The following is a 14003-nucleotide window of genomic DNA, read 5'->3' as shown; positions in this document are numbered from 1 at the left end:
TATCCAGACATGGACTGCATATCAATACAGCAGCACACAGCACAGGCATGCTAATTACTGTGGCACACTGTACATTCTGTCTCTGCAACATCTGGGCTGTCCGCTACAGTGAACCAGACATGCACTCTCTGAAGTCGCATGTTGTTTATTTGTCGTGTGTGTGTGTGTGTGTGTGTGTGTGTGTGACCTCATCGGAATATATATGATGATGTGTGACGGGGACATCTGAGGATGATGATGATGAATGCCTCCCTCACAGCTGGAAAAACGAATCAGGCTGTCTAAGGGAGCTCATTCAGGGACGGGACACTTCCATCTCCCCACATGGGTCAAGGAGCGTTTAAAGGTGGCTTGATGGTTAAAGTTACTGTGGCTGAAAGGTCACATGTTCAAGACCCACAAGGGCAAATGTCTTCCACCTGCCAAAACTCTCGGTGAACTGTTTCTGTGGATCAGTCAGCCAATCAAGAAACATTTTACGTCTTGTTGACATGCGACATAGTGAGTGTAATCTCCAGCTTAATGTCAGCATAGGTCATTTATTGAAAAAAACATGTTTACGTTTAGTAGAAACGTAGTTAGTAGTGTGACAATACTAACCTACAGCAAAAAGTGGCAGGGAGTAATTGGGGTACGGGGCTCACGGTTCAAAGTGTGTGACTTTGAAACTGGAGGTTTGCATCCTATTTCCTTCTAAATGTCAACATAAGTAACCAAGAATGAGGTATTTTCTGAAGTGTAATACAGACTGAAAGTTCATTCTAAAACAAGGTCTAGAATGAATTTGCAGTTTTAAGTCAGAACGGACAAGATGTCCTTAAAGTGCTTAAAAGACTGACTACACTTCTAGTAGTAGGACATAAGGGGAAACTTCATTTGCAGATGGAGACTGTGTTCTAAAACTGAAAGTTCCAGAACAGCTACTGATAGACCTTGTGCTGACATTGTTTTGTCAACTTAATCAAGTGCTTTTCATGCCAAATGAGTTTTTCCTTATCCAAAACAAGAGTCCAAGGACGTCGCATGATGTCATACTGTATTTGTAGCTTGGGCTCTAACCCTAACTGAGATACTGGTAGAGTAAACTAGATACTATACTTAGTATGATTGTTTTTCAGCTATTGATCATGTAAACACAAATCCTCACATACAGCGTGTGAGTGCAGGGATTATTCCTGATCAACACACAAAAAAATGCGTCCTGCTTTAGTAACTTGAAATGTCAGCTGTCAGGACTAAACTTTGCCTTTTTATTTTCCCTTGTAGCGCTGATGATGCAGGATAACATTCACCAAAGCAGTTCGCAGAACTTCACTGTTACACCTCTTAGTTAGTTTGCAATAAGTTCATGTGAAAAAAGCAGACTGTAACTAACAGATAAAAACATTTCACAGAGGTGTAACTTGCCTAAACTTAACCACACCTTAATGATGGAAGGGGCAGAAAACTCATATGGGTAATTTTGGCATGCAATCTTATCATTGAATGATTAACTTATTTAATTGAAAACTTAAACCTACTGTGTTTGTAGATATTTACTTTACTGTCCAATATCCCTGGCAAGTTACCGGAAAAGTTAATATCTACAAACACAGAGCTTTTTGGACAACTTTCTGGAAATGGCTCAATGAGGCATCAGTGACCGTCTCTGTGAATCTGCACATGTTTTCTTTGAGATATTTCATCCAGGTTCTTAATGTAGGAAAACGTGTTTATTTTGTAGTGAAGTAACACTGACTGCTCACATACCATCCATTTTTCACTGTCTGGGAAGCAGCTCCAGGACTGACATCACCACTTCAGTCAGTGTCTCAGCGGTTGAGTCACAAGCTAATATTGAGATGTACAATAGCTATAGTACTCAGGGGTTTGCAGAAATGTAGAAAATATTGCCCTTTGTATATGAGGAGAAGTAATGTATTTCTGATACTATTGTCTTTTGCTTTGCTGAAAAAATACCTCAACTTCTCAAGGCTATTTCACACATTCAGTAGCATCCAAGTGTTTACTTAGCAAAGTGTAGCCTTTAGAAGTTTCTGGTGAATAGGTGTTTTGAAGGAAATATATTCCTGAGGAGTGAGATACGAGTCGAAATCTTCTTCGGACATCTTCACAGCAGAAACAGACTAAAGAGACCAAATCATCTGTCAAACAGCCAAGAGTTACTGTCACAGTTGGTGAGGACCTCAAAAAATTCAAAAAGACAGTCTAAAAAATGCTATCAGTATAAGAGTGGTAGACAAGCTACATACAGTATGTTTAGCGCTTTAGATTGCCTTGCTGTTGAAAGATGTGTTTGCCTTGCCTTTAAATTAGACTTTATCGAAACTGTATGTCAAGAGAAAGAAAACAGGATTTATAAAACTACAACAAATCAAGGTGTAGGAGAAAACCTCAATCAGTTTTCCATCTCATTCACGATAGTCCTGCAGTGAAAACTTCTTTCACGTCAGCCTTACAAGACACCTGATGAATAGCATCCAGGAACCGTCTGTTGCTCTCAAAGTGCCGAAATGTTATTTCTCAGAGACCATACAGTATTCCCCTGGCAGATATACTGCAGTGACAGCAAGGCTAAGCTAAAGCGCATTCCCAACGGGCCTCACCCAGACGGCAGCCTTAATTACATTGAATATGGGAAGGCTTCCAGAACGGTGTTAATGGATTCAGGGTAATTTCTTTTCTCACAATGATGAGTGGCTGATTAAAGGTCTGGTCTTAGGCCTTTTCTTTAAGTGTATGCTCATTCTTCACTCCAGTGTTGATGGCTTTGTATTCTTTAGCAATCTAAGAGAAACAGAGGGAGTCACTTCAGTAGATGAGTGTGTCAGCCGCTGCTTTTTCACATGCCAAGTGTTGTGCCAAGCATCCAGTCAGCTGATGGAGTCTTCAGGTTCTCTTAAAATGCAGATTGCAGGAGTCAGATTTTAAGAATACTGCATAAATTACAGACTAACACAAAACTAAAAAGCGGAAGCAGGCAGACAGCCTACATTCCACTACCATCTGCTTTCTGGCTTAGATGAAAAGCAGTTTTGAAAGCAGATTGCCTTGGGCTGAGCAAACAACTAAAAACATGCTGCATAATTAGCCAAATCAATAAACAACACCAAACAGAGTAACCTTGACAAGACGGAGGACTCATTCACACAAGCTGCTATCTAGCCCCTTCAAAAGCATTGTTGATTTTCCTCATCAACAATTCAAGACAGCCTAAAAAGCTGTAAGCACCAGCTTTTTGTTTTAATCCACACAAAAACACATCGTTTTCATGCATTTACGACAACGTTCAATGCTATTCCTAGTGATGTTAGCATTGAAATATTTTCTTCTGGACTAATTAGCAGGGAATAACTTGAACAGCAAGCATATGACGGAGGACACTGCGGGAAAGAGTCCCTGAAAATGATGAGGGAAAGATACAACATCCCTGCCTTGAGCCAAGGGATGGCAGGAGACTGGCCCTGCTTCTCGGCTCTCTGCCAGCCATGCTCCGATCTCAACTTACCGGAGCGCCGTGGCCCAGAGTTTCCCTTCTCTACCATACCAGCTGGCACTTCCCTCCTCCTCCTCCTCAAGGAGAGGTGGGTTAAAAGGCCTGCATGTGAGGAACAAGAAGGGAGGGGGAATCTTGAAAAGGGCTGTGAAGTTGTATCTCATTCAGGAACCTCACTTCAGAGAGCAAACACTTCACTCTTGGCAACTACTAAACTTTTGAAAATCAGCACCTGTTTCTTTACCAGCTATTCTCCTTCGGCTCTGAAATGCCCAAGGATTGAAATGGCCTAAAAATGTAATTACACACCATCACAGGTCAGAATTAGTTTTTTTTATACACATATAAAAAACAGGTTTCATAGCTTTAGTTAGAATTATGTTCTCTCTCTTTTCATGGAAGGAAACACCTCACATTGGCAACTTTTTCAAGAATGCACCTATCCAGAGTCTAAAAATGTTGAATACCATAAATGTGCTCTATGTTTTATCACTGGGTGCAGCTAACATGTGCACCACTGTAGCTTTTATGCTAGCATCAAGTGTCCATCACGATATGTGTGTGGGTGTACCCACTGGTTGACCTTTATATCATTATATATATTATATTGACTGACTCCGTTATGGAAAAAAATACATCGTTCCCTCATCCTGGATCAATGTAAAGGTGGTTACTCTGTTATTTACTCTAGGTGAATTGACGTCAGTTTTAAAAGATATGGAAAATAGCAGCCAGTTTGGATGGTTATACCTCTTATCTTAAAATCTTTTACCTCTTTGCACCTTATCTGGAAATTTTCATAACCTTTTACAGTTGTCTTAGCTTGTTTGTTTTGTATGTATTGTCTTCTTGCCCAAATTTTATGGGGCTTTTATGTGACTATATAAAGAAAGAGAAAGAAAGTTATTGTTGTATTCTGAAGATTGAATAATCCCAGGTTCATTAAATCATTTGACTTGATTAGAGATGTATTAGGAGGATGTATGTAATCTGTACTTGCCCTCAAGAAAAAGCTGCTGAGAGTTTATTTTAGTGCTCAGTAGTGATTAAGATTAAAAATATTTAAACTTTCATCAAAAGAGCAGCAAATGTCTCTAAAGGGTTTTCAATAATTGCATAGCAACAGCAGCAGCACAAATAAGCACTTAGCGCTGTTATCTGAACCCAGTGACACAAACACAATGTTCTCTATTGAACCTAAACTCTGCCAAAAGTCAACCATAACAACAGATTGTCTGCAATGACCCCATAAAAGGGATCTGCAACCTGCAGGAGTTGTGGATGGATGAAAGGAGTCAGGACAAATTGGGGAGAGGGAACAAAAAGTTATCTGCACGAGCAAGCAGAGCTGATAAGAGCTGAATGAAAAGCAAGCCTGGAATGAAGCCATACGGAAAACGATCTCCCTTAAGTATTTACACACACACACACACACACACACTGAAAACACTGAGACCTGAGCTGCTTTGGCCTTGAACAAGGAAAAGAAAAACAGAGCTGTAACCCACACGTGTGCACAACGCGGAGGATTTCCTCTGTGATAAACATGACCTCAGTAAAACAATGAAACTTTATGTCAATTGAAAAAATGTACAACATCATGTGATGTATCTATTATACTTTTCTGTGAAAAATCTATGAACCAAACTATAAACTCTAACCAAAGAGGCTGCCCAGGGCCGTGGACGAAAGACCGTGACTGAACACCAAATGTACATTTTGTCTGCTTAGAGTGCAAATGACTTGGTTAGTTAGTGAACACCAAACCAAAACCTTCTTCGATCAGGAGTCAGTGGACATCAGCCCCATGATATTTGTTTTACATTTAAGATGGCCACTGTGTCAGATTACGTAATCATAGGATTATAAAGTAAATTAGTTTTCATTGCAAAAAAATGTTTCACACTTGGCTTAGGTCATTGCAGCATTGTGTCACTGAAGTTATTATAAGACTGATATTCAGTAGTCTGGTGGCATTAGGCTCAGGAAGCCTTGTAGACCTTTGAGCTTATACTCTTCCCCAAAAGTCAAGAATGAGATTCCAGGATTATCGCTCAGGTTTCTTATTGCAGCTATATATGCAATATATGAAGTCATTTTAAGATGCACATGGGTAGATTTCAGCTCAAAATGCCAAATAGAGACAGCTCCATTTAACTTTTCACCTACCTATGACTGCTGAAATAAACAAGTTTCCTTCCAATATCTCTCTCTGTCTTTGAACCAGGTTGAATGCCGTTTTGCCGAGGCCCACATACCTTTAGCGGCTGCTCGCCCCAGAAACATCCTTCTGACTTTGCTCATTTCAGACTGCAGGGAACAGTGACACAGGCAAATCAGTGGAAGCGGGCCCAAAAAACAGCTAACCAACAGCGTGCACAGAACCTCTCCTGTCAAATCTGAGCAGCGAAGGAGCTGAACGCTGGCTGGGAGGAGCTGGCAGGGGCTCTCTCTGTGTCTGTCCATGCATTATCTTCAGAGCTGGATACCAACAGTGCCAGCATGAAAACAAACCTGTCGCCACCGGAGCATTTAGTCACGACGCTACCTCAGCAAACAGTGGGGAAAGGCACAAACAGGATTCTGTGACAGCAGCAGGCCAGTTTTTCACTTTTATGTGTGTACTGTATGTTTAGAACCAGTTGGTAAAAAACTTCCACCCTGCTGTAGTGTTGGTGCCGCGCTCTGCCCATTGAGCCTCGCAGGAAGACGGTGTGTGGTAAGGAGTTCATAAGCTGTCCTCTGGTTAGTTTTAATGAATTTTTAAAAATCCTCCAGACTATAGTTTAAAGGGAACTGGTGCAAGACAAATATCTCACAATCACCACATGCATTAACTGTCACGATATGTGCAGTGTTGTTACCTTATTTTTTCTGTGACTGAGTGAAAATGTCTTGTTTTTATAATACGATTATAAATAAGCTCTGCTATAAAGTGTGTTTTAACGATGAACTGCGAGATACATTACTGTTTTTCTCAATGGAGCCTACTTGTTTGGGTCTGAGATGCTGGTGCTCTAGTGCAACATTTAGTGGCAGTGAATGTCGCATACAGCTCTTTAAAAAATCCATGGTTTTCACAGGAAAGTGACAAAATATCATAAATAAGATTGTAGATTGCAGATTGCAGAGAACAATATATAATATTGTCATGACAAAACAAAAAAAGGCAATGGTTTTTTTGAAGAGGAAAGAAATGGACAAATTGCATATAGCATTGTTAAAAAGGTAGTCCTTCTTCAAACTCAAAAAAAAGAAAAGAACTTACAATAAATTACATTTGTGAAACATAGTTTCAGTTTCAATAAATGTAAAAATAGAAATAAAAATAGAAAATGCCAAAAAATTGAGCAGCAGCAAAAAGCAACATTACGTTTTTGGTGATAGCAGAGATACTTTCAGAATTACTTTAGTAATTTTAGACATGTCAGACATATAAGAGATAGTAGGACAGATAGAACACACAGACCACAGTTATCACAGGAAGCAGACACACGTTAAAATTTAGGCTACGACCCTGCAGCTAAACACACTTTACAACCAAACCCCAGTTCACATATTTAAACTTCAAAGATCCCCCCTCCTATTCACACACACACACACACACACACACACACACAGTCCTCCCAGCCACATACACCTTCATTAGAAACCTCTAAAAGCAAACTAACTAATAACCACAACTAAATAAACTCAAGGATAGTTGCTTTATTTAAAGGCCAAATCAGACAAGCTTTGAAGTTCTGCTGCAGTTTTTCAGCCTTGTTTCCAAACTGGGATTCAGGGACCTCCACGTGGTCTTATGAGGAAACAAAATTTGGAATATTTTAAGTGCACAGTATATATTCTTAAGAAGCTGAAAGTAGCACACATAAATGTACAGTATATGAAAGGTTTTACTCATAAGAGATCCTTTTGGATGATGATCCCTGATACAAAAACGTTATCAGCTGGTGGTCTGTGGTGTTAAAAATCAGGGGCTTTTCAGTCAATACGGTATATTATTACACACTTTGTCAAAGGAATCCAAAGGAATAATTCAGAAAAATGTTCATGGAGGACTGCAATAACACTCCATATTTGAGATAGATAGTATTCATACTAGATAATTTTTTATTTAAACATATATTTTCTTTTAATGTTGTCTTCTCACAAAATTTGAGGTGGAGCACCTTGACACTGAGTAATTAACTTTAACAATCTTCTTTATGCAAAACTGCCTTTGATTATTTTGTGACATAATTCTTTAAAATTTAAAGTGGATGTAAAGCACTTTAAAACTGCCTCAGTGTTTGAATTGTGCTACGAATAAACCTTCTCCTACTCCACTTTTCCTCTCCCCTTAATGTTTGTCCATTTTAGTTAGTTTTGATTCAACTTAAACCTCCTAAAACTTAGCACATAACTTGTGCTCACAAATATACAATGAGCTGTCAGTAACCTTAAGTCAGAACGCACAACTGTCAACTCCACACGTCATCTCTAACTGTAACAGTAACAAAATCTGAACACCTTCAACAGCCTTCAGATAACTCAGAACAGATATGAAAGTTTGGTTAAGTTGTCTAGAGTTTGCTAAGGAGCTCAAGTTGACTGAAGGATTTGGCTAAATGCGGCAAGCCTTTGCTAAGAGTCTCTGGCATTTGCTAAAAGAGTCTGTATTATGCTAAGGAAGTTGTATTTGGCTGAGAATGACTGTTCTTTGCCAAATCTAGATACAGATCTGGCTTAGGGTCTTAAGAGATGTCAACGGATGTTGGGACTTTGCTAAGATATTCAGAAGTTGCTTTCTTTTTGCTCAAGTTTTCTGGAGTTTGCAAAAAGTAAATGATGGTCCTGATTAGCGTTGGAAATGTTAAAATATTTCCGATACCAGTACCAAACCCAGTATCCTTAAAGTGATACCGATACCAATAGAGTACTTCATTCGATACCTTGCATAAAATGCCACCTGTTGAAGCCATAGCAGTTGATTGGTAGCCTATTTTTTTTTTTTTATTGTTATGGACAAGCAAGGTGATCTATTGTTTGTTTATTTTTTTACATAAAAGTATTGGGATCATCCTAATTAGTCCATCCTCACAGGTATTATTATACGGGGAAAGACAGGAGCTTGCAATTTTTTTATATTTAAAAGAGAGAAGAGGAGTGAAATAGTTTAGTCAACAAATATGTTGTGGTAATTTTTTGACACGTGTGTTGAAAGTAAACAACGTAAAAATATTTTGTGAACTTTCAATCAATAAACTGAATTGAAATCTCCGCGAGTGCTTTTTCCTTTATTGAGTCGCAAACCTCCTCCTACAGTCACAAGTATAAAACGAGTAAGGAGTCTGTCACTAGACTACACTAAAGACTCACAAACAGAGGAAAAGAGAGGCTGCACGTCCAGCCGATCAAACCAGCTACACCTGAAGCAGCCGGAGGCTCTGTGAGTAAAATCAGCTGATCGCTGCTGCGCCACACAAGCGTTTAATTGAGGTGATGAAACGCAGTGAGTGATCTTGATCTTGATGATCTTGCAACAGTGACGAACATGCCAGAGACCACAGCCGAAGGTGAGCGGCTGTTAGAATCAGGCATGGACTCGACGCTGCAGCCTTTTTAATACATTTTATTGTGCAGGCACATAAGGACAAAAAAGCGTGCTCTTCTCTTTCTTTCAGTGTGTTGCTTGTGTGTTTGGCTGCAAGCAAAACCATACAAATATTTTTTTTGCCGCAATCTGATTACAAAAAGTATCGATTGAAGTACTAGTTTGACAGGAGACATTTCGATACTTCTTGATACTGGGCTGTTTCGGTAGATAAGAGTCTCTGGCTTTTCTTAACAACCTCAGCATTTTGCTAAAGTAATCTGGAGTTTGCTTAGGGTGAATAGATTTGAATGGGTGAATAGAATAGAAGGTGAATAGAAGAGTGTCTGTATTTGGCTAAGGGTGCTTTACGTTGGACACCCTTGTCCTTTGCTAAAGGAATATGTATTTTATTAAAAGGTGTATGTATTTTACAGAGGGAGGCTGGACTTTTCTAAATATGTCTGTATTTGACAAAAAGTGTCACAATTTGGTTAAAGGTGTGATGGTTCACTCTATAATTAGGGACATCCAGGCAGTTATGTCACTGCTCAGTCCTAAGCTAATCCTTACCCGTCTTGTGGTGGTGGTGACGGTGGTGGTGGCGGAGGTGGTGGTGGGCGGAAATGTGGACGTGTTGGGCCAGGACGTCAGCCAGCCTGCCACCCGCTGCCCCGCTCCCTCCGCTGCGTGTGGAGGAAGAGGAGGAGGAGGCCGTGGAGGAGGTGGTAGTGGTGGTGGAGGAGGTGCCGTGGATGGCCCTGCTTATCCAGTGATCCATGCTGATGCTCCCCTCCCGGCTGGACGAAGTTCCCCCGCCACCTCCTCCATCCTCTTCTTCGCCGTCACCTCCTCCCTCCTCATCGCCGTCGCCCTGACCCTCACCCTCTGAGCCTGAAGAGGTATCTGAGGGAGAAAATAGATGGATGTGGAAGAGAAGAATAAATAAATATGATAAAGACTTGAAAGACAACAATAACATAAGCAACAATGGTGAACTCTTTTTAGGACAATGAAAGATTTAATTAAACCGCAGACAAAATGATTGATGTTTTTATACTATATTTAGAGACAGAAAGAAAAGTAGGTTCTATGTATGACCTAGTCTATTGTCTGCCGCCTGGAAGTTCCCTTCTGTTTAGAGCTGCCACGGGGGTTGGGGGGGGGGGGGGGGGGGGGGGGGGGGGTATCTGTGCATGTGTGAGAGTGTGTGTGTGTATGCACATGTTTTGCATGTGATTTTCATAATGCTCATGGCATTGTGAGCCTGATAGTGGTGATACGAATAACAACAGAAGCTGACCCAGTTCCCACACACACACACACACACACACACACACACACACACAGACTGAATACTGGACACTTAGCTCACTGCAATTAAAAAAAACAAATGAGGTCATATAGCTGATATGGGAAGATGAGTATACAATTTGGCCTTGGCGTTCAACTAGTTTTAATCATTAGAACCCTGTTGCAATCCAACTAACTATTTTTGCCATTTAAAGAGTAATGAAACAATGAAACACCCCCAATCAGGATGTCCCCACCTAGTACACACATCTGAAAATGAACCAAAATGGTGGTGGAGGTGGTCAGAGGGTGTGGCTCTGTGCCAAGCTGGCTCAGAAATACCATCACTTGGCTTTGTAATACTATGGAAGGTACCAGAGGGATAAGAACGTGCTGTCCATTTGGGGTTGTTGATGGTGAAGTTTTCTAACAATAGTATACTCTATATAAACTGTTCACAACTGCGTTAACAGCTCAAAGATTAATGTATTCATTTAATTGCATTCATTAAAATGTTTTGGCCACTTTGAGGCAACGTAACAAGCTGTAAACTACACTGACCTAATATCACCCTATAAAGTTGATATGGTGAACATCTCCTTTACATTATACAGCAGGTGTCCTGAAGTAAAGATGAGTTTCTTAAGTATATCGAGAATCAACAACTGTGTTTTTATGACAAAATGAGAAGGCGTCTCTTTTCTGCTGTGAAGCATCAGAGGCAATGATCTGTGCATGTGGATCAATTTGACTCAACTTTACTCTTTTATTCAAAAAGTCCATTTACAAAATAAACATGAAAACAGGACAATCCCCAGCCCCCAATGCAAACAGGCTTCCTCTTCCTAAGAGACAAAGTTTTAAAAAGCTTGTTCCTTGTTTAACTGTAAAAGGTGACACTTCTCGTTAGCCATAGATCAAAACTGACATTTGCATGTTAGTTTAAAATGCCATGGGACCAGAAGCGGCCGTGACATGTTAACTACCATAGTGGTCTGCTGACATGCTTGATTGGCAAATGTGTGTCTCGTTATCAGCAGGACTCTGTGGAGTCTACCAGTGACAAAACACAAACATGTTGACGAAAATGAGATGCTGCCAGGCAACCTGGCAATCTCATGAAATAAACACGCACAAACATACAATGAGATGAGAGAGAGAGAGAGAGATAGTCCCTGATGCAAAGCAGCTCTTCATAAAGCTGAAATATATTTGATTTATTGAGAAATTGAGAAAATGCAGCTGTAAAAATCTTTCAAAATCCAATAAGGGCTCATCAGAGTTTTTACTTGCTTGTCATCTCTGCACGATACTGTATGCTGCTCGGCAACACGCAACTCTGCTGTCCTCCGATGAACCTCACTGGCACACAGACAGCCGTGTGTGTGTGTGTGTGTGTGCGGCTGCTTTTACCGCTCCCTGAGGACACGTGCTTTCTAAATCTGACGGACTGTGTGCCTTTCTGTGTGTCATGTGTGAGTGTGTGATTCCCTCGCAGCTTATGTATTTTGCTTTGTGTAAAATAGCAAAAAAAAGTCTTATATCATGTAAATACATGTACATGCAGTACTACTCTGTCTAATGTGCCTTTACAGTATACATTTAAGCTGCATATGAATGCGTTGTGTGTGTAGAATGAATATCTACAATAAATGTTTAAGTACATTTATGAATGATTTAAGTTGGTGGTTATTACTAATTGTATGTTTGTCTATAAATAGATTATTTATTTAGTTATATTTATGAACTATATTTACACATTCTGCTCACTGCAGAGGTGATTAGAGGTGGACAAAATAGCAGAGACACTTAACGTGATAATTATCTGACAAGAGCTCCAATTTGATAGCCAGTTTGATTTTGGATTTGGTTCTGAATTGCTAAAATACTCGGATTTGTTAAAGACTAAGTCTATATCAGGAAAAGACCAAAATCAACGCTGAATGTATATACTAACAAGTATTGTGTGTGTATCACAGCCTGATCCTCTGTGCCATGGAGCTCCACTGTTGATCAAAAAATATTTAAAGCACATCAGTGAGCCTCATTGATGCACTGGGTGGCATGTTCCTACTTACACTGTTCTGCTGCCCCAAATACTCACTCCACAGCAACAAATGTGGATTAATCCGCCGCTGAATATAGTCCCCAACAAATGCTTAATTTCTTCCAGTTTGAGCAACGTTTATGATTGAAATAAACAAGATTCAGGTAAATAAAGAGCCTTGCTAGCATCACAGCATTTTCTGTTTGTTTATGTCACCATATGAATCATATTCATGCAACTTTGGTCCTCAACATCCACAAACGCCGTGAAGTGGCTCTACACCCCTCAGTTTGAGAAACACCGAATCAGAATAATCAGAATTATTACTCTACGTATACATGTATAGGTAAATATGTAAATAACAGTATATATTGTTTTATTTTACGGTATTCTAAATTGTGATTTGTATTGGGCTATACATGTTCTTTGTGTGTAGCATGAACGGGCTACAAATTACAATTCATTGAGCATAACTGTGATTCCTTTGAAGTACATGTTTGAGTTTCTGTTCTTACATTTTACATAATATTACAAATTGGAAATTCTTGAGAGCTACACGGTCAGAGATTTGGAAAGATTTGAGTTTCAGTTTCAATACTGATGCAGGTTTGATCAAACACACAACCCCTATTTCTGAGGTTATTCTCCAGTAATAACTGAATAAAATGTCACTTAGATTGCAATGTGGTGAAAATCAGAGCACAGCCATCTCCCTCTAGTTTTGTTTGAATTGAAGCAGGTTTAGAAGGAAGGAGAGTGAAAATGCGACGACAGATGGAAGAAGAGTAGGAGAGAGGGAAAGGGATTGACAGAAAAAGTGGGATGAAGGTAAGATTGAGGGAAGGCAAATGAGAAGAAGATTGTCCTAAAATATGACACCGAACATATGTTTTCCAGGCGTTCATGAGAAAATCTTACAATTTGAAAAAGTATCATGAGGGAGCGGCGTTTGCACAGATTGATCCATTAAAAGACTCATATCTAATCTTTGGCTGCTGCACACTTGTTCTCTGTGCCATTATTCTAAATCATGCCTAGTTCAGTGAAGCTCTGTGAAGCTCGACCCTTCAGCCAGAGAAATAATGGCCTCATTAACACCCTCATTAAACGACGCCAGCGCCATAAAGACACGCATGACTGCCACCGCCACCCGCCCCGGACAGATCCTGCTTCACACACAACAGGGATGAAATCAACTGCGTGATGTGTCCGGTGCACATTTTAGCAGAAGTGATAACTATCTTAGGCATTTCAAATGTTCATCAGAGAGGTCAGAGGAGCAGGCAGCAGGTTTTGGTTCAGAAGTGGAGATCCGATCTGTGACTACAGAGTTACAAGAATGAATCCTGCAGTTTCATTTTTATAGCTCTATAACTTCAAAAATGTGATCGTATAGATGTGGAAAGAGGTCAGGGTTGTTGCCACGACATGTTAAGTGTCAGCAATGTTGCCAGGTCAGGAGAAATTGTAGATTTTCAGTCCTTTAGTGTCTAAAGCATTGTCACAGACTGAGCTGTTCTTGGAGCCAGTACTTGGTACTTTTATCAAGTGCCTGACAGAATAACTTGACATTAGTTAGATATTTTGTTTTA

The 14003-nt window shown here is 40.0% G+C and overlaps 1 protein-coding gene across 3 annotated transcripts in view; it reads right to left on the bottom strand.

Moving 5' to 3' along the window:
• LOC119901686 (disco-interacting protein 2 homolog C) overlaps positions 1–14003 on the bottom strand; it is a 220763-nt gene that overhangs the window by 66971 nt on the left and 139789 nt on the right. For all 3 annotated transcript variants that reach the window (XM_038717269.1, XM_038717268.1, XM_038717267.1), the window contains exon 5: positions 9645–9977. In XM_038717269.1, the coding sequence (XP_038573197.1) occupies positions 9645–9977 (333 nt within the window). The remainder of the gene's footprint in view (positions 1–9644; positions 9978–14003) is intronic.

The sequence above is a fragment of the Micropterus salmoides genome, unplaced genomic scaffold, assembly GCF_014851395.1.
Source record: "Micropterus salmoides isolate LMB-PRFRI ecotype aquatic unplaced genomic scaffold, ASM1485139v1 Ms_hic_scaffold_14, whole genome shotgun sequence".
NCBI lineage: Eukaryota > Metazoa > Chordata > Actinopteri > Centrarchiformes > Centrarchidae > Micropterus > Micropterus salmoides.
Note: the sequence above shows the minus strand (reverse complement) of the source record. Positions and strands in the feature narration are given on the sequence as shown.